Here is a 26,579-nt window from a genome sequence, read left to right on the forward strand (position 1 = left end):
TGGCCTGTGAGCCCCTAAGGCCAAGGGCTCCCCCACAAAACCTCAGGGGTACCAGCCCCCCGCCCCCAAGCCTCTGCAGGTGCTGAGGGCAGGAGGGTGGACCAGGAGCAGCCCGGCACTGAGTGTCCCTATAACCGCGGTGGAACAGAAGTGGGTTGTGGCGGCGAGCTCAGGAGGGACGGGAGTGCCCCCGAGAGAGCAGTGTTGGGGTTCGGCTCATCCTCCTGGGGACCCTGGTGCCGGCACCACATTGGACAGCAAGGCTCCGTGCTGCTCCCCAAGCTCATGGTGGATGGGCCCTCGGCTCCCTGTGACACTTCTGACGGCCTCCCCTGTCCCCCAGGCCCCAGGGTCTCCCCGTGGGGCTCTCTCAGATCAGCCGCTCGCCCCAGGATCTTGGGCTCTGTTTCTGAGACCCCAGTCCAGGCAGGGGGGGAGGCGACTGTCCCAGGTCAGACTCAGGGCCTGGACCCAGGCTCAGAAACCCTTCCAGGGCTGGGGGAGGCCAGGCCTGTGTGTGCAGGCCGGGGGCTCCCACCAGACGCCCACCCTCCTGGAAGGTTCCACGGGGCCCGCTCCCCAGAGACCGGCCGCACTCCACAGTCAGGGGGATTTTATTTCTAGAAAAAGTGGCAAGCTCCACGCTGCACAGTGCCCAGCGCACACAGCTGGCCCAGCGAGGCCCACGGGGAGCGGTGACCCCGCACGGGTGCCCCCACGCGCCCCCCCCAGGCCAGAGGTGGGCATCCAGGGGCCTCCGTGCTGTCAGAGAGCCTGGCGGACAGCGGGGGCACAGCCAGGGCCGAGAAGGCCGCAGCCCCAGCCTGCCCGCCCGCGGGCTCCCGGGAAGGAGGACAGGCGGCCTCAGAAGCCCTTGTCGATGCTGAGGCTGCGGCGGGTGACGTGCTCCAGCTCCCCGGACACGTAGTCGGCCATGCTGATGCGGTAGTGGGCCAACATCTTCAGCATCAGCCGCAGGTTCAGCCACCACTGCTCCCGGGGCATGCGGTGCCTGCGGGGGAAGGGGGGCCTTAGGGGCCGCGGCGGGGACAGCAGCCCCCGCGGGGACCCGGTCCCAGAGCGCGGCCGCCCCCGTCCCTCCCGCATCTGCCCCCGGGACGGGTCAGACGGGCGAGGGGGGCCCAGGGGTGGCCCCGGGCACGGGGACGGGGCCGCCTGTGGGGTGAGGGCCGCCCCCGCGCTCTCCGAGGGGCTCACTCGAAGTCCGTGTCCTTCTTGAGCTCGGTGACGGGGCTGAAGGCCACCGCCTTCTTCCGCAGGCCGATGACGCAGGCCGAATCCGGGGCGTTGGCAAACACCCGCCCTGTGGACACAGGCTCTGGTTGGCAGCCCTGAACCCCGGGTCCTGGCAGAGGGCAAGGTCGGGCCCGGGGCCGCCACCCCGTCCCGCCACGCACCATTGCGGTAGACCGCCCGCAGCTTCTCCGACATCCAGAGCATGGCCTTCACCCCGAGCTTGGTCCCATAGTTCCGGTCAAAGGGGGTCGGAGCCCCACCCTGGAAACGCAGCGGGGACGAGGCAGGTGGGCACTGCCAGCAGCCCGGCACCACCGTGACCCCAGGGGAGCCCCCCCACCCCGTTTCCCACCTGCTCCCTCGTTCTCCACCCCGAATCCGGCCTGAGAACCACCTCCAGAGGCTGGCGGGCTCCTCCGGCTGCACGGCCTTCGGGGACCCGCCCCTGGCGCGTGCGCACTGCCCCAGAGAGGGGAGCCCCCACGTGGGCCGCTGGCAGGCCCCCAGGAGGCCTAGAACGGGGGGGACCGGGCCTGCCCCTTCCTAGCGCTAAAGACTCGTGGGACAGGAGTCTCGCCCTCCTCACTGCGCTGAGGGACGCGGGGCGTGAGGGGAAGCGGCCGGTGGCCTGTGACCGGGGCGCCGCAGGAGGCTGCGAACAAGGAAGGGCCCCCCTCCCGCCATGCCCTCCCGGGTGCGAGCTGAGGCCAGAGCCCACGGTCCCGAGCCCGTACCTGCTGCAGGTGGCCCAGGACGTTGGTCCTACAGTCAAACACGCCCTTGCCCTCGGAGGAGTATAGGTTGTACAGAAACTCCGTGGTGTAGTGTTCGTGGCACTTCTCGTTTCTGGTGGGAGGGGCCGGCCCGGGTTACGCGGGAAGCAGCCGGGGTCTGGTCCCAGACACTGACCCATCACCGGGTCGGGCCACAGACCGGTTCTGGGAGAGGGCACGGCGCCCCCGGCGAGGCCCGTCCGGCCCCACTCTGCCCAGCGGCCCCGTCCGCAGCCCCGTCGCAAGGCCCACCGTGGCTCGGGCAGACCCCCTCCCGCCCGGACCCCCGCCCCCAGCAGCCTCACCGCAGCACGAGGCCCCGCTGGATATCTGTCTTCATCTTCTCCGTCATGTGCTCCACGTTGGCCTGAGGGGACGGGGGACGTGAAGGGTGTGCGGGAAGTCAGCCACTGTGTGGCAGGAGTCCCCCAGCCCGACCCGCCCTGGAGCTTGTGTGACTGGGGCCGTGGGGAGGCCAGCAGCTGCTGGCAGGGCCCCAAGGACAGGGCAGGGCCAGGAGGCCACGGCGGCCACAGAGTAGACACAGGGTGGGGGGGCTGCGTGGGTCTGGGAGACCCCACCCAGCCCCACCGCGGGGTCCACTGCGGGAGACGGGCTGGGGGCTCAGCTCACTTTCAAGTCTTGGATGTTGAAAGGGTCCTCGAAGACGTAGGCAGCGTCGGCACCCACCGCGATGCCCGTCACCGTGGCCAGGTAGCCGCAGTAGCCGCCCATGGTCTCCACGATGAACACGCGGCGCTTGGTCCCTGAGGCTGACTGCTTGATGCGGTCACAGCTCTGGGGGATGGGGGCGGTCAGGGCCTTGGCCGGGGCCCCAGGAGGCTCCCCAGGGCACACCATGGAGGGGCCGGAGGCCAGGATGGCCCCATGCCCCGCCGTGCCCAGCCTTCCCATGCACTCTCCACAGGGCTGTCTGAAGCTGGGTCCTCAGCCGGGGCCACTGTGCCCCCAGGGAGACAGGACGTGTCAGCAGCACCTGCTGGGTGCAGGCCAGGGGTGCGGCTAAAAGGCTCTGGTGTTGGGCCCGGGAAACACCCGGCCTTCGCTTCCTTAGCGGTCAGTGGAACCATGGGGTCACGGGAGCAGGGGACCCGCACCCCAGCCGCCACAGAGGCGTGGAAACAGGGCACCAGGTGACACGATGCCCACATTCTATAGGTGCCAACAATGATGTGACATAGAATCATTCTTACCCAAAAGTTTCAGAGTTTGAAAAGGGAATTGTAACATTAAAAAACTGAGAAAAGAGAAACGAGACCAGTAGGTGATGGGGTCTGAACCATGAGTTTAAACCCCAAGTAAGAGACAACCAGCAAAGTGGAAGAAAATACTCTAATGTTTGCCAAAGGATCAATAGCCTACATATGTAAAGAGCATTCACAAATAAAAAACACCAAGAGAAAAATGGGCAAAAAATAGGAAAAGGTAATTTTCCATAGAATCTTCAAACGGGCAACAAACAGAGAAAAAAGTTCACCTTCACCCGAAATCAGAGCTATAAATTAAATAGAATGCCACTCTTGCCATCGTAGAGACCGAGAAAACAGAACCGTGTCTGGTGCTGGAGAGGAGCTGCGGGCGGCCCACAGCGGTGAGATGGCAGGGGTTGGGGGGTAAGATCGTGGGGTCCCTGGGTCAGCGGACCCTGTGGTCTCGTTTGTTCTCTTTTCTCCTTTCTGTAGCATCATACAGGAGCTGCTCAGCTCAGCCCAAGACCCCCACACACACAGGTGCTGACCCCAGCAGGCTCGTTGTGGGGGGTCACAGGTGGGGTGAGAGAGTCACGGGGAGGCACCCACGGAGCCCCAGGCGGGCACCCACCCTCCCATGTCCCAACCAGGGGCCTGGGCTCTCCCACATCCACGTGTGGCTGTTCACTGGACAGGACCATGGCCCCCTCCACATGGGCATTAGCCCCGCCCATTGGGGGGTCTGGCCCTGACCCCCCAGGGCCTCATGCCACAGTGACCCCAGAGCCACAGCCCCGCGGGCCACCCTTGAGGGCTCACTTCCCGCCGCCCCTCCCTCCCAGGGCCACGCAGTGTCCTCCTGTGTCCCGCCCACGTGGGGGAGGGGACAGCGTCCTACCTCCATGGCAGCGTTGACCGCGGTGTCAGAACCCAGGCTGAAGTCGGTGCCGGGGACATTGTTGCTGATGGTGGCGGGGACCACACACATGACAATGCACAGCTCCTCGTAGCGCCCACGGGCCTCCACCAGCTGCAGCACGCCCTCGTAGGCCTGGGGGTGCACGGGCGGGCGCCAGGGGCTCGGGGATGCCCGCGAGGCTGGGCTGCGGCCGCGAGGGGCAGGCGGGCTCCCAGGCTGGGCGTCCCTGGCCCTCCCACCCAGCTGACCCACCCTGTGCCTGGGATGGGGGCCCGGGACCCACCTGCTCCCACCCCCAGGGCCGCAACCAGGGGGACCCCACCCGGCCGGCCGTGTGGCCATCAGCCGGGGAAGCTGGACTGAAGGACAGGAAGGAGGCCTGCCCGCCCTGCTGTGGCCCCATCCACCCGGTGCCGGCGGCAGGGGCCCGGGGCCGCTCCGGGAAAGGGCAAGAACGGGCAGGCGTCATTTACGGGGCTGCCTGAGCACCGGGGTCCCCCCCGCAGGCAGCTGAGATGCTCAGAACCCCGCCCGGGAGCTGCACGAGGGACCCCAGCTCACAGGCGGGGGAAGGCCAGAGCGGGGAGAGGGAACGGGCGAGGGGGCCATGGGGCTCGCCACCCGGGCCGCCCACCCCCACCAGGAGCTGCTGTGCCTCCCCCTGCCGCTCCCCTCCATCCCCCGCCCGCCCCCCCAACCAGCACCCGGGAGCCCGCATCAATCTGCACGTCGTGAAGCCGACACTGACCCCCATGCCCGTGGCCCCCTGAGTACGGCTGGCCCGTGGACTTCCCCGCAGGGACGACATTCGGGCGCCCCCGCCCGGACCCGGTGCCCCGCCGCGGGCCTCACCTCGAAGCCGCCGATGACCAGCACAGCATGGATGTTGTAGGTGCGGATGTTCTCCACGATCTTCTCCAGGTAGCTCTTGGGCAGCGTCCTGCAGCGCACGAAAACCGGACGAATGTGGCACCGCACGCGGGCTACGAGGACCCGCCAGTGCGGCAGCCGACCGCGGGCGACCGCGGGCCCTGGACATGCTGTGTCCCCACTTAGAGGTGGAAGAGGCTCGGCGCCGGGGGACGTGTGGGGCCCACAGTGGGACAGAGAGGCCTGAGCACCTGCTGGGGGGGAGGGGGCGGCGCTGGTCTCCCACCACCCGGGAGCCCACTTCCTGCCCGACAGATGCCCTCCACAGGAGCGGGGCCACCCGGGCAGCTCTCCCTGCACAGATGACCTCGTTCGGCTCTCAGCCACGAAGGGGCAGGCAGGAGGGCCTGTAGCCCGCGCTGGACAGGCCACCAGCCATACGTCGGGACTCAGTCCCCGGCCACGGGGCACGTGTCCCCTTGCAGCCACCCACCCCCCACCGAGCCTGCTGTCTGGGTTTCCCTCCCCCAGCTGCCCACGGTGGCCGGGGAGCCCGGGCCCTTGGCCAGCAGCTCACCTCTTGGTCCCCAGCATGGAGCCGCCCCGGCCCAGCCAGCCGGCCACGTCGTGCCAACTCACTTCCTGCACCTGCAGGGAAGGGGGGGGAGGTGCAGCCCCAGGGGACAGGCCGGGGGCACCCTTCCTCCTCAGGCGACAGGCCCATGCTCAGTGCGAGCCCATCCGCGCGGGACCAGTGGGCTGTGCCGGGCACTGAGTGGGTCACTGCGGGCCAGACGTGGTCTGGGGCCCCCACCGGGGGAGCTAACCCTCTCCCGAGGGCCTGTCCGCTGCTTTCTTCGGGGACCCGACCCGGGCCATCGCCCTGACTTTGTACCGTGAGCTCCCAGTCCTTGTTCGCTGTGAGCAAGCTGGGGGCGGGTCACACGACTCACACGACTCACACACGTGCCACCGCGCCCGCACGGCCACACCTACCTGACCCTTGGCCAGTCCCTCGAAGCCATCGTGCACAACATACACCGTGTGGCCCTGGGAAATGCCGGACCGCACGGCCGAGCGCACCGCCGCGTTCATGCCGGCCGCCGGGGCACCCACGTTCAGGATGGCCAGGGAGAAGTTGGTCTTCGAGAAGGAGAGGGGACAGGAAGGTGAGCACAGGGCTGGGGAGGAACCAGCAGAGCCAGACGAAAGTCAGCGAGAGCGCAGCTCCTGGCGCCGGGCCCGGGTCCCGTAAGCCTCGGGGCCAGACCCAGCGTGGTGAGGGGACCCGCCGGGCCGCAGCCACAGGCCTCCGTGGGACTGTGGGGGCTCCCAGCAAGCGCGGCGGTGGGGGACAGCGATGCAGGCGCCGGCCGGCATCAGAGCCCATCTGGAAGCTTCCAGCCATCACCCCACACTCTGGGCTCAGAGCAGCCGGCGCCCCATGCGCTGGGCGAACAGCACAGACGCACAGCAAAGGGGGCCACAGAGGTCATGGAAGTTTCCCAGGAGCCACGTTAAAAAGCACAAGGAAGCAGGTGACACTAGTTTTAGGAGCAGGGTTGGCTTAACCTGACGAACCAATGTCACCTCAACCAACTCCCAGCGGCCAGCTTCCTGACCGTGTGCCCAGAGCCCGGTGCGTGCCGGCACACACAGCCCACCCCGCAGGGCGGCGCGTCCCGAGCGCTCTGTGGCCACGGGTGGCCAGCCAGCGGCTCTCCAGAAAGCGTGGCTCTCGTGGGTCCTGGGACACAGCCCCCCCGTCCCAGCAGCAGGCCCCCTGCAGCAGTTCCAAGCAGGCAGACCCTCCGCCGGAGCGCAGGTGCGGCCGATCCCGGACCAGCCCCGGGACGAGCGGGGACCGGGACCCCCTGGTCTGGGACGGTCTCCACGGGACCCCTTCCTCGTCCCCAGGGCATCAGAACAAGTTTTGAAGAAAGCCCATGTCATGAGGCTATTAGCTATTCTAGAACAAGTGCTAGATCCCTTCTGTCCTGACTTAAACCCTCGGACCTGACTTCACTTCCTTCAGCTGTTGGCTAAGCAAGTGGCCGAGGTCACCTCCAGGCCCAGACACCGGCTGTTTGAGACCCGCTGGTCAAGCCTCTCGGCTCCCAACTCAGAACCCAGACAGGAGTGGGTACACAGGCCCCCAGGGTAGACCCCGACCCGCAGGCAGAGCCGGGGCAGACCCCAGCAGCGCGCCAGGCTCGCAGAAGCGGCGGCGGTGAGAGTGACCGAGAGGCGGCTCAACCACCTCACCTTCTCCGCGGGCGGCTTCTGGTGCGCGAGCAGCTTGTAAATGTTCCAGTTGTTCTCAAAGCTCCTGCAAAGGAAGCCGGTCGTGCGCCATGCAGCCCGCGCCCCTCGGCCACACGTCTCAGCCCAGCGAGCGCCCTGCGTCCAGCCGGGCGGGGTGGGCGGCTCGGAGCGGGCAGGAGGCACGGCCACGGAAGCCAGAGCTGCAGGTCCAGTCCCCCGGGCCCCTCCGGGCCCGTCCCCCCTGCCCCCTGCTAGGACAGCCCCCGCCAGACCCCAGCCAGGCCGCTCGCTCTCCTCTGCTCTGTAGGCAGCTCCTGTCCACCCCACGGCCCGCCCGCTTCCCAGTCACAGGGACCGCTGGGCCCCCGTTCCTGCTGCTCCACTCCACACTGCTCGGCCACACGCTCTGCGAGAAGAGTCTCAGGAGAGACGTGCAGCTTCACCTCTACAGGCACAGCCGTGTGCGAGCCATGCAGGGGTGTGCAGTGGGCCCGGCGACCAGCCAGCTACTCCGGCTCCAGGCCCCGCGAGGCCCTCACCTGCCGCGGAGCTGGATGGCCTCGTCGAACCTCTTCTCATCCATGGCCTTCTGCACCTCCTTTGTCTTAACGGAGACGAGAAACACAGGCTGGAGGAGGCTGGCGCACACGCACGCGCACACACGCACACACGTGCACACGCACACGCATGGCGCCCACCCAACACAGTGGGCCTGTCTTGCAACTGCCGGGCAGCGGTCACTGCCAAGACCAGCAGATCTTGAGCTGAGACCAGGTGGTCCCCAGGTCTTCCCCACCCTCCTCAGCTCTGTGGGACCCCACCAGGCCCCCGGGACTCTCCTGCCACCTGCAGACCAGCACCAGCATCCCCACTCCCTCTGCTCCCCTGAGCCTTGTCAAGTGTCCCCCCAGGTCTGCAGAGTTTACACAGTGGCTCTGGCCACCCCACTGCCCCCACTCCCAGCCTACCCCAAACACCCTCCCCTGCCCAGCCCAGAAGGTCAGGCCTGGGCCGGCGGCTCCGGGAAGCTCATGACCCGGCTATCCCTGCTCTCTGCAGCTCCCACTCCTCTCTCGGGGCTCGACCCACCTTGGGGACATGCTCCCGCCCTCCTCCCCGACCCGAGGACTGCGGCCAGGACAGGAGGGGCCCGCAGGTAACAGAGAAGCAGCAGGACCCCGAGGGCGACAGGGTGGGGAGGGGCCTGGGTCTGAGCCCGCCGGGTGGGGGCCCCTCGGAGGCCCCGGGGAGGGCCAGGGGGGCTGTGGGCAAGGGGGCCGGCAGCGCAGAGCAGGGCATCTCCCTGGGTCCCCCCGCCTGGCCCGCCCCTGGCAGACCAGTACCTACCACCTGCACACACTCCATGAGGGGCAGCCGCACGGATTGGTTCCCCGACAGGCTGACCACGCAGGCCTGCGTGTCCGGCGTGGCCTCCAGCAGCGCCATGACGGCCTCCATGCCCATCTTGCTGCTCTGAGCGGGGACAGGGGCGGCGGCTCTCAAGCAGGGGCACCCCCGCCACGAGCCATGTGCGCATGACCCTTCTCGGCTCTGGGCCCACACCATGCACCCCAGGTCCCCGCGCCCTCAGCCTCAGGGCCCCGCCCCCGACACACACACACCGGTCGAAGCTTCTAGAACAGGTGGTACCAGAACTGACCTCACGCGACCACCACCACTCACAAGAGCCCTTGCGGGGCTCGGACAGCCCTGCGAGGAAGGCTCGGCCCCACCACAGGCACAGCCTGACGGGAGCCGGGGCAGCTCACTGGGGGCATCGGGGTCCCCGAGCTCGGGCTCCTTGCCGCCGGTGCTGCCCACTGTGTGCAGGGGTGGCCCTGGGGGCACGGGGCTCGGGAGCGGCACAAAATGCCGCTCAACCTGCCCCGGTCTGACCCCGGCATCTTGGGTCTTCCCAGCCCCTACACACCGGCAGCCCAGTCCGCTCTCCTGCGGGGTGGAGGGCAGACCCGGAGCCGTCCCCACATCCCTGCTCCCCAGACTCGGTGGAAGGACAGCCCTGCCGTCCTGAGATCCTCGGGAGGCTCTCCTGACCTCACCTCTGCCGTATCACATGGTAGGGGGGCATGGAAAGCCTCACCCCTGCCGTATCACATGGTAGGGGGCAGAAAGCGCCCAGCCGGGGCGGTCAGTGTCCCTGCTGCTCCGTGTGGGACTGACGGGGGTGGGGGGACACCACACCGGGGCCTCCCGGGGAAGGCAGGTGCAGCTCGCCATGGGCGCCAGGCCCAGGGTGACCAGCCCCATGGGTGGGCACTTTACCATCCGTGGGGCCTTTCTGGGCCCCTGACCCTGTCCCCATTTGGTGGCACAGGATTCCCACTTGGCAGAGGACCAGGGGGAACCCAGCAGGGATCAGGAGAGTGATGGCGCTCAGGCCACAGTCCAGGCCTCTGCATCCCCACGACCTCCGCCAGACCCCAGGAGCTGTGGTGCCGGGCTCAGACCACCCGACATCAGACCCTAGCAGGGCTGAGCCGCGCGCCTTGCCCCTGTGCACCCCTCCCTTCCTAGAGACCCGCCGAGTGTCACCGCTGGGGGGCTGGCACCAAGGTTGCTGAGGTGGGGGGGGAATGGACCCCAGCCCCACGTTTCTCCCCACACAGAGAAACGGAGGGGCCACACCTTGCTCCCTGAGACCAGCGGCGGCGAGGACGTGCCCACCACACTCGCCCACTGTACACACTGAAGGCCAGAGCCCGGCCCCACCTACCAGGATGCGGTCGAACGCCGAAGGGGTCCCTCCCCTCTGCACGTGGCCCAGCACAGTCACACGCGTGTCAAAGCCCAGCCTCTGGACCACCAGCTGCTCATTGGGAGAGAGTAGGGGGTCCTTGGGGTCAGTGCCCGCCCCACAGGCCCCAGCCCTGGTCCTCGCCGCTCCCCATCCTCAGGGATGTCGGGGTGTCCGTGCCCCCGGGGTCCCCGCAGGGCCAGCTCCATGCCCACAGTGTGTGAGTGTGGGTGTGCAGCTGCTGTGTGAGCGTCAGCGTTTCCATTGTGGGTGTACGTGGCCGTGTCCCCGCAGCCCGTGGCCGTGGTCCAGCCCCTCGGGTCAGGCTCCCCCAAGCCTGTGGCTCTGGGCCCTGAGCGCAGACTCAGTGGGGACACAGAAGCTGGACGGCCCATGAAAGGGGGCACAGAGGTTCCTGGGGGCTGTGCCTGCTCACGAGGCCGGGGCCCAGGGCCCTGGGGCAGAGTGTAGCCGGTGGCTGGAGGTCATACGGAAGAAGCCCCTCCCCGCTCCAGAGTCAGTTTTTTGGCTGTTGAGTCCTGCACTGGGTGGGGGTCACGGTCACCAAGGAGCCAGCAAGGGCAAGGGCCCTGTCATGGGGATGTTGCTGGGGGCCCGGACTTGGCCTCTGGGATGGGGGTGGGCCCGCTGGGTGGGCGGCTGGGTGGGCGGCTGGGTGGGCCCGCCCCCGCCCCCGCCCCCGCCCCCGCCCTGCAGGGAACACATTCTGAGCGGAGATGAGGAGCCGGGGGGTGGGTGGCTCCCAGCAGATGTGGGGCCCCACTCGGCCTCTGGGGCCAGCCGACGACCCACATCTGGCTATCGTCGGGAACGAGGAAGCACCCTCTGTCCGCGGGCCCCAGCTAGAGCCCTGGGGGACTGGAGATAAAGGGGGGGTCCGCCCCCACCGAGGCCCCACCCATCCCACGTCACCCAACCCCCTCCCCAAAACTCACGTCCTTCACGTAGCGGGAGGAGATAGGCTTCCCGTGGCGGTCGATGGCGCCCTCGGCGATGATGATGATGTTGAGTCGGGACCCCCGGCTCCGCGTCTGCGGCAGAGAGGCCCCGGGGCCCGGCCGTCAGCTCGCAGGTGCCGGCCCCCGACCGCAGCAACCCACGCCTTCCCTGAGGTCCACGCCCCGGGCCCGCAGTCCACACCAGCAGGGGTGGGGGGGCCTCCTGGGGGCGGGGAGAGGCTGGGGTGCAGGGGGGCGGCAGGGGAGGGCGGCGCCCTCAGAGCCAGGAGCCGGGCGGACGGCGCGGCGGGGACACGGTACCCGGCTCCCGAGAAAGCAGTCACGGCAGGAAGCCATGTGGCGCGGCCGCCTCCCCGGGACTCGGGCTGCCGGCGGGGACGGGGGCGCCTCCCAGCGGCTAACTGGGACCCCAGGTCACCTCCGAGCCTCAGTTTCCTTATCCTCAGAATGGGGGGCCTCACGGTGCTGGCCACCAGCCAGGGCTTTCTGGAGCGAGACCCCCTCCCCTCCCCAGGCCGTGGAGGGTCAACGGGGGCACCGAAGGGACCCGCAGCAGCCCGCGCCAGCCCTGCAGGGGACTAAGCATTGCAGGCCGGAGCTCTCCGGGGAAGGCCCCTTCCCAATCGTTTATTTCAACCACATTCCAAACATTCGCTCTCACCCACGAGCCCCTGCTCGCCCCACAGCATCCAAAGAGACTCAGAGAGGAAGAGGACCAGAGCAGCTCCTATGAGCCCCAGTGCAGTGGGAAGGAGAGGTGGGTGTGGAGGACTGCCTGGAGGAGGTGACCCGGTGCAGGTGAGCTGAGACAGGCAGAGACAGGGCTACAGGCGGAGCGGAAGAGCCGGGGGCTGAGCAGAGTGGGGGGGCACTTGCACCTCACAGGTGGGGAAACGGAGGCTCAGGGAAGCCAGGGAGGGCCCGAGGGTCTCCCACAGAGCAGGGGACTCCTGAGCGCAGGCCACTCCGGAAAGGCCCAGCCCCGCGTTCGCAGTGAGGGAGCCGAGGCCAAGGTCAGCCAGGCACCAGGCAACTGAGTCCCACTCCACAGGGTCAAGGCCATGGGCCCCGGGGAAGGAAAGCACTGCCCGCACGGACAGAACATGGGCCTCTGGTCAGGCCCTGCCCTTGGCCTCACTGGGACTGAGCGGAGATGCAGCACAACGGGCTGGCGGGCAGCATGGGCGGTGGACGGGACTGACATGGCCCCCATCCCGTGGCGAGGGGCACACTGAGCGCCACCAGGGCCCACCCACCTGTCTCTCCGAGGGCGTCGGAACTGAAGAAAGGGCCACGTCCCCAGGCAGCCTCAGTGCTCACCGGGGGGCACAGCCCCCTCCTGAGTGTGAACTTCAGGGCTCTACCTCGGGGGTCCCCCGCCTCAAGTCCAGACCACAGCCCCTTGATCTGAAGGCGCCCTCCCCACCTCAGGGACCTCCTGTGCACCACGGAGCCCTGGGATGGCCGAGGGGCCAACCTATGCTGGACCACTTGGGGGTGCCCAGGGCATGCATCTGCCTGCTCCGCATCAACGCCCCGACTCCGCCCCGACTCCACCCCGACTCCTCCCCGACTCCGCCCCGACTCCATCCCGACTCCGCCCCGACTCCTCCCCGACTCCTCCCCGACTCCGCCCCGACTCCACCCCGACTCCTCCCCGACTCCGCCCCGACTCCATCCTGACTCCATCCCGACTCCCGACTCCGCCCCGACTCCGCCCCGACTCCTCCCCGACTCCGCCCCGACTCCCGACTCCGCCCCGACTCCGCCCCGACTCCATCCTGACTCCATCCCGACTCCCGACTCCACCCCGACTCCTCCCCGACTCCTCCCCGACTCCGCCCCGACTCCTCCCTGACTCCTCCCCGACTCCATCCTGACTCCATCCCGACTCCCGACTCCGCCCCGACTCCGCCCCGACTCCACCCCGACTCCGCCCCGACTCCGCCCCGACTCCCGACTCCGCCCCGACTCCGCCCCGACTCCTCCCCGACTCCATCCCGACTCCCGACTCCGCCCCGACTCCGCCCCGACTCCATCCTGACTCCATCCCGACTCCCAACTCCACCCCGACTCCTCCCCGACTCCTCCCCGACTCCGCCCCGACTCCGCCCCGACTCCTCCCTGACTCCTCCCTGACTCCTCCCCGACTCCATCCTGACTCCATCCCGACTCCCGACTCCGCCCCGACTCCGCCCCGACTCCTCCCCGACTCCGCCCCGACTCCGCCCCGACTCCCGACTCCGCCCCGACTCCGCCCCGACTCCATCCCGACTCCCGACTCCGCCCCGACTCCGCCCCGACTCCCGACTCCGCCCCGACTCCGCCCCGACTCCTCCCCGACTCCATCCCGACTCCCGACTCCGCCCCGACTCCGCCCCGACTCCATCCTGACTCCATCCCGACTCCCGACTCCACCCCGACTCCTCCCCGACTCCTCCCCGACTCCACCCCGACTCCGCCCCGACTCCTCCCTGACTCCTCCCCGACTCCATCCTGACTCCATCCCGACTCCCGACTCCGCCCCGACTCCGCCCCGACTCCGCCCCGACTCCGCCCCGACTCCCGACTCCGCCCCGACTCCGCCCCGACTCCATCCCGACTCCATCCCGACTCCCGACTCCGCCCCGACTCCGCCCCGACTCCTCCCCGACTCCTCCCCGACTCCGCCCCGACTCCCGACTCCGCCCCGACTCCGCCCCGACTCCTCCCCAACTCCATCCCGACTCCCGACTCCGCCCCGACTCCGCCCCGACTCCATCCCGACTCCATCCCGACTCCCGACTCCGCCCTGACTCCGCCCCAACTCCTCCCCGACTCCGCCCCGACTCCCGACTCCGCCCCGACTCCGCCCCGACTCCATCCTGACTCCATCCCGACTCCCGACTCCGCCCCGACTCCGCCCCGACTCCGCCCCGACTCCCGACTCCGCCCCGACTCCATCCTGACTCCATCCCGACTCCCGACTCCACCCCGACTCCTCCCCGACTCCGCCCCGACTCCTCCCCGACTCCACCCCGACTCCGCCCCGACAGCTCCCTGACTCCTCCCCGACTCCGCCCCGACTCCATCCCGACTCCCGACTCCACCCCGACTCCGCCCCGACTCCTGACTCCACCCCGACTCCTCCCCGACTCCGCCCCGACTCCATCCCGACTCCCGACTCCGCCCCGACTCCCGACTCCTCCCCGACTCCGCCCCGACTCCATCCTGACTCCATCCCGACTCCCGACTCCGCCCCGACTCCGCCCCGACTCCGCCCCGACTCCCGACTCCGCCCCGACTCCGCCCCGACTCCTCCCCGACTCCATCCCGACTCCCGACTCCGCCCCGACTCCGCCCCGACTCCATCCTGACTCCATCCCGACTCCCGACTCCACCCCGACTCCTCCCCGACTCCGCCCCGACTCCTCCCCGACTCCACCCCGACTCCGCCCCGACAGCTCCCTGACTCCTCCCCGACTCCGCCCCGACTCCATCCCGACTCCCGACTCCACCCCGACTCCGCCCCGACTCCTGACTCCACCCCGACTCCTCCCCGACTCCGCCCCGACTCCATCCCGACTCCCCACTCCACCCCGACTCCGCCCCGACTCTGCCCCGACTCCTCCCTGACTCCTCCCCGACTCCGCCCCGACTCCATCCCGACTCCGCCCCGACTCCTCCCCGACTCCCGACTCCACCCCGACTCCTCCCCAGCTCCGCCCTGACTCAACCCCGACTCCGCCCTGACTCCATCCCGACTCCGCCCCGACTCCCGACTCCACCCCGACTCCGCCCCGCTCCGCCCTGACTCCACCCCGACTCCGCCCCGACTCCTGACTCCACCCCGACTCCTCCCCGACTCCGCCCCAACTCCATCCCGACTCCACCCCGACTCCTGACTCCGCCCCGACTCCGCCCTGACTCCACCCCGACTCCGCCCCAACTCCCGACTCCACCCCGACTCCGCCCCGACTCCGCCCTGACTCCACCCCGACTCCGCCCCGACTCCGCCCTGACTCCACCCCGACTCCGCCCCGACTCCCGACTCCACCCCGACTCCGCCCCGACTCCGCCCTGACTCCACCCCGAGTCCGCCCCGACTCCCGACTCCACCCCGACTCCTCCCCGACTCCGCCCCGACTCCTGACTCCACCCCGACTCCGCCCCGACTCCGCCCCGACTCCATCCCGACTCCGCCCCGACTCCACCCCGACTCCTGACTCCACCCCGACTCCGCCCCGACTCCGCCCTGACTCCACCCCGACTCCGCCCCGACTCCGCCCTGACTCCACCCCGACTCCACCCCGACTCCTCCCCGACTCCGCCCCGACTCCATCCCGACTCCACCCCGACTCCTGACTCCACCCCGACTCCGCCCCGACTCCACCCCGACTCCGCCCCGACTCCGCCCTGACTCCACCCCGACTCCTGACTCCACCCCGACTCCGCCCCGACTCCGCCCCGACTCCGCCCCGGCTCCACCCCGACTCCTCCCCGACTCCGCCCCGGCTCCACCCCGACTCCTCCCCGACTCCGCCCCGGCTCCACCCCGACTCCGCCCCGACTCCACCTGGGCCCAGATACTCCCAAATACCCGGCTTGCCCCCTGACTACACCTCAGCCCCCAGCCGCCTCTCCGTCCTCTCCTGCCCCCACAGCCCGCTTGGGGCCTCACCCGCTGGGGTCACTGCCCATGTCCCCTCCACCCATTTTCAAAAGGCCACCTCCCCTGGCCCAGGCTCAGTGGCCACGGCCCCCAGGAAGCCAGCATGACCGTGACCCGCTCCCGCCCCCTCCCCATGTCAGCACTGACCCCAAGGAGCTGAGCCTGGGGCAGTGTCCCAAGCTCTATCCTCCTCTGCCTTCTCTGCCCGGGGACGCGCCCTGGGGGACACCTGCCCCTGTGCCGACACAGCGGCTCGTGGCAGGAACCTCTGGGACAGGACAGTCCCCACTCACCTCACCCAGCCGCTCACACATGAAGTTCTCCCAGCCGTCCTCAGGCGGAGCCTCGGGGATGAACAGCCAGTCGGCCCCCGAGGCCAGGGCGGACACCAGGGCCAGGTACCTGGGAGAGCGGAGGGTTGGGCACTACTGTGGGTAGCAGGGTGTAGCCCAGCACCATGGTCCAAACCCCGGGGCCCAGGGAGTTACAGCTCTGAGCCTCATCCAGCCCCCAGACCAGGACTCATCACGCCTCGAACTCTCATCCCTTGGGCAGGAAGCCAGCACCTGCTGTGTTCCTCACCCCGACTCCTGCTCCCCAGGAGCGCGCTCCCCACTAACCACGGCAGCCCCCTTACCCGCAGTGCCGTCCCATCACCTCCAGCACAAAGGTCCTCTGGTGGCTGTGGACACGGAACAGGGTGGAAGGCGTCGGTATGCGCCACAGTGAGCTGTGGGCACGGCCCAGCCCGGCAGAAACAGCCTCGGGGCACAGGAGCGGGGCCACGCTGCCCACGGCCACGCTGCCCACCACCCCAGCCCTCCCCTGGAAATGCCCCAGTGACCCAGTACACTCAGGAGCAGTTCAAGGACAGATGGCCCCTCCCACACCCAGGGCGGCTGGGTCTCTACCTAAAGGCCGCCCATGCCTGGGTTCACCCGCCTCTGGGCCGGTTTCCACAGATCTGCCCTCACCGCGCTGGGCCGCTCACCTTCCCTGGGCCTGGCCGTCCCTGGTCAGGAGTCTGCACACCCCCTGAGGGGTGCACCCCGCCCTGGGGTCGCCAGGCAGCCTAACGGAGATCGCCTGCAAAGCTGGGGCCCCCACGGACCCCGCAGAGCTGCGGCCTCAGCCCCAGGAGCCGCCTGCCCATCAGGGAGAGGGAGCGCGGCCTCGTTCACCTCTGGGCCGTGGTGGTGATGGCGTCGATGACCTCCATAATGCGGTGCAGGGCTGAGTCCGTGCCGATGGTCATGTCGGTGCCGCAGAAGTCGTTGTCGATGGAGCCCACCAGCCCCACGATGCTCAGGTGCGAATACGTTTGCGCCGTGCTCTCCGAGATCTTGCCTGCGTGAGTGGCCAGCATGAGGCCCCGGCCCCGGGGCACCCACACCCAGCCCCCCAGCCGCGGGGCCCCCCATCCCGCGCAGGTCCCCCGCCCAGTCCCCGGGTCCTGCAGCAGGGGTGTGGCGGTGAACGGCAGAGGCTGGGCCTGAGAGGCCTCCCGGGGAGGCTAGCAGACGGCACCCCTGCTCTCCAGGTCCCGGAAGGGCTGAACACGACCCCAAGAAGTCAGCGTCGGACTGGCAATCTGGGGACTCCACGCCCTCAAGCTGACAAGGTCCAGAACCCACGTCCGGGCATCCATTACAGACAGGCCGTGTACACACAGCCCAGGGTGCCACCCGGGAACGGCTGTCCACGTCCAGGAGCACAGGCGCTGCCCGCGGATCCCCAGCGCTGCGTCCCCAGAGGCCTCGGGCTCCCACATGGACGTCCCCACTACTGTCCAGAAGGCCCGCCACGCCCTGACCTTGGGCCGCGCCCACCGCTCCCCGCCAGCGGCCAGACGCCTCCCGCATACTCACGGCCCCACGGCCTCCTCCCGCCTGTTCCCGCCGCCCCAGCCGCTCCGTGCCGGGCCCAGACCCACCTGTGGCCACCAGCTCCTCCAGCAGGCTGCCCCACTCGTTGCGGAAGATGTTGGCGCCCGTGAGGCTGCCGTCGCCGCCGATGACGCACAGGTTGGTGATACCACGCTGCACAAGGTTGTAAGCCGCCGCCCGCCGGCCCTCCCGAGTGGTGAAGGCCTTGCAGCGCGCGCTGCCGATGATGGTGCCGCCCTGCAAAGACGACACGGGCCCTTGGGGTGCGCCGGGACACCGGGGGACCCCAGGACAGGCGGCAAGGGGTTGCTGGATCTTGTAGAACCAGGAGAGACGGACGAGTCCAAGGGCTTCTCTGGAGGCCTGGGCAAGGGCCCCCACCTCCCAAGGTCCTCCCCGCGCTCACGACCCGGAGAAGCAAGCTACGTGCCAGGCTCCGCACGCTCAAGGTGGTGAAAAGGGAAGTCTCCGAAATCTGACATGCGCACGTGCACACACACATGCACACAGACACACGTGCACACAGAGATGTATGCACACGGAGACACACACACAGATGTGCACACACAACCACACACACGTGCACACAGACACGCGTGCGCACGCAGAGACGCAGACACACAGACGCACACAACCACACACACACGTGTACACAGACACTCAAGAGATGCAGGTGTGCACGCAGACACATGTGTGAGCACACAGAGATCCAGACACACAGACACGCACAACCACGCACACACGTGCACAGACACAGAGAGATGCAGGTGTACACACAGACACACACGTGCACATAGAGACACAGACGCGCACAACCACGCACACACGTGTACACAGACACTCAAGAGATGCAGGTGTACACACACACGTGAACACACAGAGATGCAGACACACAGACGCACACATGCACGTGCACACATAGCAGCCACGAACGCAAGGAGCTCCGTCAGCTGCAAAAGCACGTCTTCATCAGCCCAACCCCGGCCGGCTTCGGTCGGGGGCACCCCCAGGACGCAGCTCAGGGCATGCCCCTGCGAGCCCACTGTGTTCCGGCCGGACCCAGAGAGCAGGGTGCCCCGTGTCCTACCACGCGGCTCGTGAGACCCACCAGGCCGGCCCGGGGCCCCAGACTTACAGGGGCTGGTGGAGCGGCACTGCCCTGGAGGCAAAGACCAAATCCTTCCTCTGCCCCCCTCGGTGACGGGGATGGCAGAGCGCCTCCCAGAGGCCCCTGCAAACGCTCAGCTTTCCTCCCAGGAGCCCCTCTGGCCCCCTCTGCCCATCTGTCCCCTCCTGTCCCTCCTTCTCTGTCCTGCCCCTCTGTCCCCTCCTCCCTCGACCCCCCTGTCCCCCCACCTCTGTGCTCTGGCCTCCCCCCCTCCACCTGCCTTACCTTCGATGCTGCTCTATAGCCCAGCTTAGTGCTCAGCCTAAAGCCCCGTCACCAGGGCCACTCGCTCAGAACAGAGGCCACGGGTGTCCACACACAGGGTTAGGGCAGAGTGAATGGCCCGATCGGGGTCTAAGGCCTAAGGGACGCCCTCCCCAGCCCCCTGGGGTGGAGGACAAGGTATGGGACCAAGCCAAAGCCCCGCCCTAGGACACGGCCAGGTTGGCTGGGGTGGGGGGTGTCTGGTGAAGCCCAAGAAGGAGGCTCATCCACGTCCCCGCGGACTGACCACAACAGGGAGAGCAAAGTGGCCCCCACGGGCGCCTGGGGGAGCGGGCTCCATCGGGAACGCCCACCCTGGGCAGGAGGGGTGGGCCGTGCTCGGCACCAGGGTCTGGCTCTTGGCCCCCACCGCCCTTGCTGACCCCCTGGTGGCTTACAGTGGTGACCAGCCACCCGCCACCGGAACACACAGGCACCCGCAGCTGGCGGGATGAACAGGTAACGAGTGCCCACACAACCCTGCTCTGGGAGTGGACGAGGCCCCAAGACCACCTCCGCTCAGGACTCCTGGCCCAAGCGGGGCGCTCTGTCCATGTCATTTGTAGACACCGGCTTGCCTGCTGCCTCGGTGCCCGGGAAGCCTGGCATGATGACCAAGGGGAGGAGCAGGAGCTGGAGAGTGGCAGAGGCCGCTCGGGGGCCGTGGCACAGCTTTCCTCGCGGGACCCGTCCTCCCTACCCACCCTCCGCTGAAGACCGAGGGCGTTCTCGGAGCAGGGACATTCCAGAGCCATCGTGTCCCCAGGACCCCAGAGCAGCCGCCGGCCGGGTCAGCCTGGAGCCCGCCCGCTGCGGGACGGTGTCCGTGTGCATTTCTGCATGTGTGCACGTGCGTGGGTGTGCACACAGCACACGCCCTTGGGCACGACGGGGCCGCCCCACGCAGGCCTTACCAGCTGGATGATGTTGGAGACACTGAGCCAGTTGGCCTGCTTGATGTTGTCGCCGCCTTCCACGAGGCCCTCGTAGCCCTGGGACCAGGGGGACAGGCATGAGCCCCGTGCGCACAGCACCACCGGCGGGGAGCAGGGCCCCGAACATCCTCCCCAGAACCCTTATGACTGGAAGGGTCCTGGCCGCCGAGGTTCCCCAAGCCCAGGCCCACTGGCCCTTCCGAAGACCTTCTGCAGGGTTGGCGAGCCTACTTCCTGCGGAGCTGACGCGCGACAGAGGCTGGAAGGTGGCCGGCTTGAGGAGCTCCGGAGCCACACGCGCCGAGTCACCGAGACCAGAAATGCAACCGGCCCGGCACCCAGAGTCCCTCTGCCCAGGAGCCTCCCACCGAGGAAGCGGCTGTCCTGCCTCCTAGGAGTACCGACGGGCCGCACGACAGACAGCCCGAGGGTCTGCTCCTTGTGTCTGGCTCAGCCCGGGGTCTGAGAGGCCCACAAGCCACGTGCAGGAGTGTGTGGCCGCTGCTGTGCCCTGGTCAGCCCGCGGCCCCACAGGCTTGTGTCTGTCCACTGCAGGGGCCATCGGGGTGGTCTCCAACTCGAGGTTTACAAATGCTGCTGCTAGGGACACACACGTGTCCTAGCTGTGTCCGAGTGACGCTCCGTGGTCGCTGACACCACCCTGTGTGCTCGCAGCCACCGCCCCGCCAAGCGGCAAAGTGGCCGGGGGTCAGGCACTTGCCCCCGCAGCGCTGGGCCATGCCAGTCTCCATCCCGACGGTGTGGCGGTGCCTGCAGGTGGCTGTAACTGGGATTCCCTGGGACGTCAGCTACCTGGAGGGCCTCTGGGAGGAGGCGGGTTCCAGCTTCTTGCCCGTTTCCCCTGCACACAGGTCACGTGCGTTTATAAACAGTGGAAAGACCCGGCACCACCACGCTGAGAGGAGCAGGGCCGCCTCCTCCCTGCAGCCCTCTGGGCCCCACCAAGTGATGCAGGGAATGAGCCACTGTCCTGCCTGGGGCGGGAGCCCAGCTTGGCTCTGCATATCTGCTCCCCCCTCTGCCTCCTCCCCTCGGGCCAGTTCACCCTTGCTGTCCATCCCCTGGGCCTGCAGGGGCCTCCCACTCCTGGCGGTGCGGGTGGGGTCAGGAGCCCACCCGCCAAGAACCAGAACTGGACAAAGGCTCTCAGGGCCGTAGGGGGACCTGAGGGACCACCAGGCTGCTTTCTCCCACTTAGGTTAGGTCAGGACCCTCCCCCTTCCCCCTCCCTCCCCTCCCCCCATCTCCCTCAGGAATTTTCTGCCACTAGGACAGAAGCCAGCCCCTCCCCCCAACCCAGGTACCAAAAAAAGCGAGAAAATGACCTGAAAACCCACAGCCAGCCCTGCCCGGGGCAAGCAGCGGCAAACAGGCAGCTCTCCGCCCGCGGAAGCCCAGAACTGGGCGCAGAGCCCAAGCTCAGTGCCGGCCCCTGCCCCACTGTGCGTCCCCGGAGACATGGCTGTGGCCGCGCCACTCAGCTGGAGGCAGTCTAGCCTTGGAAACTTCTAGAATGTCTCTGCATACCTCTACTCACTGTGTGTCATCCTGTCCCTCCGCCCCCTACCCTCCACCCTCTCCAGCCCTCACGCAGGCCCAGCCCTGCGCAGCTCCCTCCGTCACCTCTGAGCCCCGAGGTCCGGTGTTGGCTCCTGGGCCAATTCCGACCTTCTGGATTTCGGGACCGTGAAACGTGCCATCACTCACCATGTTGCAATAGCTTCTGTGCCCTGACATCCCCGCTTAGCCAAAGAAACAGAGGTCACACTCACGGAAGGGAAGGACGTACCTGTCACACGTACACAGGCTCGGGGAGCCCGGGCAGGACCCAGCCCTCCCTGTCTATGGAACCTGCCAGTCCCTGGAGACTCTTCCCTGTCCCCTACAAGGTTCTAGACCATTACCAGGTGTGCCCCCCCCCCCCGCCCAGCTCCTGAGACTGCCAGCCTGGTCTGCAGAGGGAGGCCTGCCCACCTGCTCGCTGCTCGTCGTACTCAGACACCCCCAGATATCCGCACCAGCAGCCCGAAGGCAGGGGAGGGAGGCCGGGAAACTCATTACAGTTTATGTAAAAAGTGAAAACAAAGTAACACAACAGCCAAAAAACCACAAGGCAACATTCCTCAAAGGTGTGCGAGCCAGTGCCACGTGTAGCTGTGGGCACCCGCAGGCTGGAGGGTGAGCCTCAAACCGAAACAGGGATGGGGTGGGGTGGGGGCAAGGCCAAGGGGCAGCGCTCAGCCGGACACGCCAGAGCGAGAGCGCGTGGTGCACTCCTGTCATTACGGGTCCTCGGGACACCGTCTGCCCCGTGCTGCAGGAGGGCCGGGGTCCGAGGACGGGGCTGGAAGGACAATGGGTGGGGAGGAGGTCCCGGGCCTCCGAGGGCCACAGCCTCCCCGCAGCCTCCCCCCAGCCTGCACCTCAAGGGCCACGGCCCTCCCCACAAGCACCCAGGGTGGGCCAGCCACTGCACCCCAGAGCCGGGGCCCAGCCCCTCCCCACCCGTCACCTGGTGACCGGCCTCCACGGCCCCATCCCTGCTCTCTGAAGCGTGAGCCATGGTCAGGGGTCCGCCCTCTCCCCCACACGCTGGCCCCGGCGCACAGCTGGCCTAGACCCTCGCGGGGGTCCGAGACCCCACCCCACGCCTTACCTCGTAGATGAGGAAGACTTTGGCTCCCACGTAAATGCCCATGCGCGTCACAGCTCTGACAGCCGCATTCATACCTGCGAGGGGTCGGGGCAACACCCGTCAGCGGAGGCACACACGCGTCGGGACCCGGGACCCCCCTGCGTCTCGGGGGGCGCCGAGCTGGGAGTTCGAGGTCCCACCCCGGGGGGCCCGGCCAGGCGCAGGTGAACCACCAGCGGGCTCTGAGCTCCCAAGCATCAGAAAGAAGAGACCCCTGGGGTTAAAGCAGGAGAACCCAAGCCGGGGATCAGGTGAGTGCGAACGTTCTGGACCCTTCATGGCCACATCCACTCCCACACAGGCCGCTCGGCAGACCCCCCCCCACCAGCCCCTGCCCTCTGAGCTGGGGTGGGCAGGCAGGGCCTCTCGGCTCCGGCGTCCTGCGGGAGCACGTGGCTTCCAGGGTCCCTCACGGCATGTGCGCTCCACCTGGGGACCCGGATGTGAGGACTCTAGGCCCCTGCCCTGGTTACACAAGTCTCTCGGGTCTGGAGCCTAGAAGGCAGGGCCCGGGGGGACAGGGCAGGTCACAGGGCAGGTCACAGGGCTGCACGGAGCACCTGAGCAGGAGCCCAGCACACAGCCCTGCCCACATGCAGCCCAAGGCGCGGGGCTCCCAGGAGAGCAGATCGCGCTGCCCACTATCCCCATTCTACAGATGAGAAGCCCGAGTCCTAGAGGGAGGGTAGGGGGTCTGCCCTACCCTCTGCCACGGACAAGGCAGTGGCAGGATGGAGCCCGACCCCTACTCGTCCCCAGCCAGCAACCGAGAGTCCTACAGCTGAGGTCCAATGCCAGGGGTTCCAGGGCAGGGGCACCCAAGACATCGCGGGGGACAGAGCACAGAGGCCACCCGGGACCTGAGCTGGCCACACTCGCCGCTTACACTCTTGACTTTAGCAAGAGAATCTTATTTCTACAGGAATCATCATGTCTTACGATCCCCCAAGGGGGAGAAGCAGAGAATGACGTTGAGGCAGGAGCCCAGCTCCCAGCCCGAGGTAGGGGTGGCAAGGGAGAGGAGATGGCAGGAAATCTCCCCCTGCCCCCCTGCAGCCCCCAGACCCACGCCCGCCCAGGCTTTCCACTCTCTCCTAACTCAGGGCGGGGTCCCTTTGGGCCCCAGCTCCGGCCCGGGAGGCGAGGACAGAGGGCACAGGTGGGGACTGTGGGGTGGGAGGGCAGCGGCCAGGGACCCAGGCCCACGGTGGGACTGGAGGTCTCTCTGGTCGCCCCCAGCTGTGTGTGCCACCTGGCAGGCCACCCCTGGGGTCGTGACCATCTCCCGAGCCTGCGGTGGACTTGTCTGGGGCCCCGGAGAGCGGAGGCCCCGAGCTCCTGCCACCGGTTCAGACCGAGTTACCGGCCGGTGTGATTTTCAGAACAGGACTGAACGGCGCTGGGCCAGCTGCCGTGGGAACGCGGCGGGAGGCCTGGCTTCCCTTGCACACTTCACTGTAAGCTGCTTCTTAAAAGAGCCTTTTGACTTCCCTTTAATCTGCTTTTCTTTCTCAAAATAAACCCGAGGCGGCAACCACAGCCCCAGTCCCCGGGCGGGGTCAGGAGAGTAAGCGAGAAAGCCCCAGCTGCCAGACCACCCCAGGACCCAGGACCCAGGACCCTCGACCCTCGACCCCGCAATGGGCGCAGGACAGCCACCAGACCTCTGCCTGAAGTCCACGACCTCCCGTGATTTGTCCTCCTCCACTCCCAGAAAATGAGTGTGTGAGAAAGTGGTGACACTGGGCTCAGGGAACAACTTTAATTGTGGGCTGGGAAGACGTGCGGTGGGGTGCAGTGGGGGGGGGCGAGCTAAGCCCCGCCTGGGGAGACCTGGGGGAGAAGTGGGGGGCGGGTCCCACTCGTCCTTAGTCTTCGCTTTACTCCGGCACCAAGGCCTCCCCTGCCGCCTTCCCTCCACGGGCCAAGGATGCTCTCGCCCCCTCCCCTGTTTCCAGAAGGGGAAACCACAGCCCCAAGGGACACACCTGGGTTAAGTCAGCACGCGGGTCACGGCCCAGCCACGACCAGGTCTGGCCCTCCCCTGCACAAAGCGGGTGCTTTTCCCGCACTCCAACAAATGCGGAATTTAGCATCCGGGGGAAGTGTACCCTAAAGTCCCCACTCCCCGTAGTGCTGTCAGCCCGGCACCCACACGGGCATGCGTCACCCGGTCCCTGTGAGCCCGGCCTTTGGGACCCCTAAACCGAGAACCCACCGTCTGGGCCAGATCGTGGGGGCAGAGCTGGCAAGAGGGTGAGCCAGCCCAGGGCCTGCACCCACGGACCGGGTTCAGGAATTACACTCCGCAAGGCTCTGTCGTCCCCCAGGACACCAGCAAGCCCCTGCAGCTGCCCTCCAAGGCCACAGGCTACCCTGGGTCCGCACCAGACAGCGCACCCGCCGCTCACACAGGCTCTGCTCTCACGCGGCCCACCTGTCCGGGCTGGCAGCACCCTCGCGGGCCAGAGCCCTTCCTCCCGGACCCTTCACCCACCCGCCAGCCATGCCAGGCCCAGAGGGCTGGGGGCAAACTGCAAGAGGCCCCTGTGCCGGGCAGCGCTGGGCAGCGCCGGGCAGCGGCTAACTCTGCCCTTCTGGGCTCCTGAAGGCCTCTTCCTCCCACTTCTTTCCTGCCTTGAGGAGAGAGAAGCAGAGAGATGCGTCTGCGCTTCCTGATCTGGAAGGAGGGGGCCCGGCCCATCCCCGCAGGGGTCTCCCTTCTGGTCTACCCCAGGGTGCAGGGTGCCGGGGTCAGGGGGTGCAGCGGGGCTGTGCGCACTGAGCAAGTCAGGTGCCGCAGCGGCCCCCCCCGCCCAGAGGCACTGGAGTGCAGCAGTCAGGACCAGACCAGGCCCCTGCGGCGGGACCCCCCCCACCCCCGCTCCCGCATCGCATCGGAGCAGGCCACCAGGACGTCTGGCTTCCCCTGTACAAAGGGAGTGAGCACACGTCTGAGCTCGGGAAAATTCCCCAAGCCCCCGCCAGCGCCCCTCCGCCATCCAGCCCACGTCCCCACCGAGGCCCCAGACAGAAGGGCTGTTCTGGGTCGGCCTGCCAGTCCCAGCCCAGCCTGCCGGGGTGGAGGAGGAGAGGGAAGGGGTGCAGAGTCGGAGGTTCGGGGAAGCACGACGGCCCCGGGTAGCGTGTGGGAACCAGGAAGAGCGGGGCTCCCGGGCCTGCGGGTGGGGGACCTGCCCGGTCGGGGACCTGCCCAGTCCCGGGCACCTCCGCGCATCGTGAGCTCCAGGAAACGGGGTCCTGGCACGTGCGGCCCGGAAGGAGGGGCGGGGGGCGGGCGGCCGGCCCGAGGGGCGAGGGCGCCGGTGTGACGCCGCCACTCGCGCGCGTCCCGGGGCCACCGCGGCCGCGCAGACACACCCCCGGCGGCCGGGGGCGGGGCGCGGAGGTCGTGGCGGGCGGCACGTCCGCCGGCGGCTCGGGCGCGTCCGGCGGGGAGCGGGGAGGGCGCCGGCGCGGACAGGGGGACCCGCACGGGGCCGGGATGAGCCGCGCCTGGGGCGCAGGATGGAGCGCAGGGCCGGCCGGCCGCGCGCCCCCCGGATCGCGGCCGAGGGGGGCGGGGGCGCCTGGAGGGGCCGAGGGACAGGCGGACCCCCCCCCCGGCAGTGTCCCCCGCCCGGCCACGCGCCCGCGTCCCCGCCCACCTTGCGCATCTCCGCCGCTGGTCAGCACGCCGATGGCCTTGCCGGCCCCGGACATTCGCAGCTTCTCCAGGTCCACGGTGGCCATGGCGGCGCCGAGACGGGCCGCGCTCGCTCCTGCCGGGGCCGCGCACTGTCGCCGGGCCCGCCCCGCGCCGCTGTCCCCGCCCCGCGCCACGTGTGAGGTCACCGGCCGGGGGCGCGGGCAGGGGCGGAGAGGGCGGCCGCGAGGCGGTTCCGGGCCCGCTTGGGCGACACCGAGCG

The 26,579-nt window shown here is 68.6% G+C and overlaps 1 protein-coding gene across 1 annotated transcript; it reads right to left on the reverse strand.

The window, feature by feature from the left end:
• Positions 1-596: 596 nt before the first annotated feature.
• On the reverse strand, positions 597-26,467 carry PFKL (phosphofructokinase, liver type). The gene is made up of 22 exons (XM_080819945.1): positions 26,319-26,467; positions 22,612-22,685; positions 19,914-19,991; positions 17,615-17,804; positions 16,863-17,028; positions 16,319-16,363; positions 15,975-16,083; positions 11,007-11,102; positions 10,030-10,122; positions 8,643-8,768; positions 7,835-7,899; positions 7,296-7,359; positions 6,027-6,173; positions 5,608-5,678; positions 5,013-5,100; positions 4,140-4,292; positions 2,664-2,828; positions 2,336-2,397; positions 1,992-2,103; positions 1,419-1,518; positions 1,219-1,324; positions 597-1,012 (listed from the first exon to the last, which is right to left on the reverse strand). The coding sequence occupies exons 1-22, from the start codon at positions 26,401-26,403 to the stop codon at positions 865-867; spliced, it is 2,343 nt and encodes a 780-aa protein (XP_080676071.1). The 5' UTR covers positions 26,404-26,467; the 3' UTR covers positions 597-864.
• Positions 26,468-26,579: the final 112 nt, after the last annotated feature.

This window comes from Martes martes (genome assembly GCF_963455335.1).
Source record: "Martes martes genome assembly, chromosome: 1".
NCBI classification, from domain to species: Eukaryota; Metazoa; Chordata; class Mammalia; order Carnivora; family Mustelidae; genus Martes; species Martes martes.

Coding starts and splice junctions, on each gene's coding strand:
- PFKL (XM_080819945.1), bottom strand. CDS start 26,403: ATGGCCACCGTGGACCTGGAGAAGCTGCGAATGTCCGGGGCCGGCAAG. Junction 10,123..11,006: donor CCTCCCGCTACGTGAAGGAC/GTGAGTTTTGGG, acceptor CCCAATGAGCAG/CTGGTGGTCCAGAGGCTGGG. Junction 5,101..5,607: donor TCCATGCTGGGGACCAAGAG/GTGAGCTGCTGG, acceptor CGTGCGCTGCAG/GACGCTGCCCAAGAGCTACC.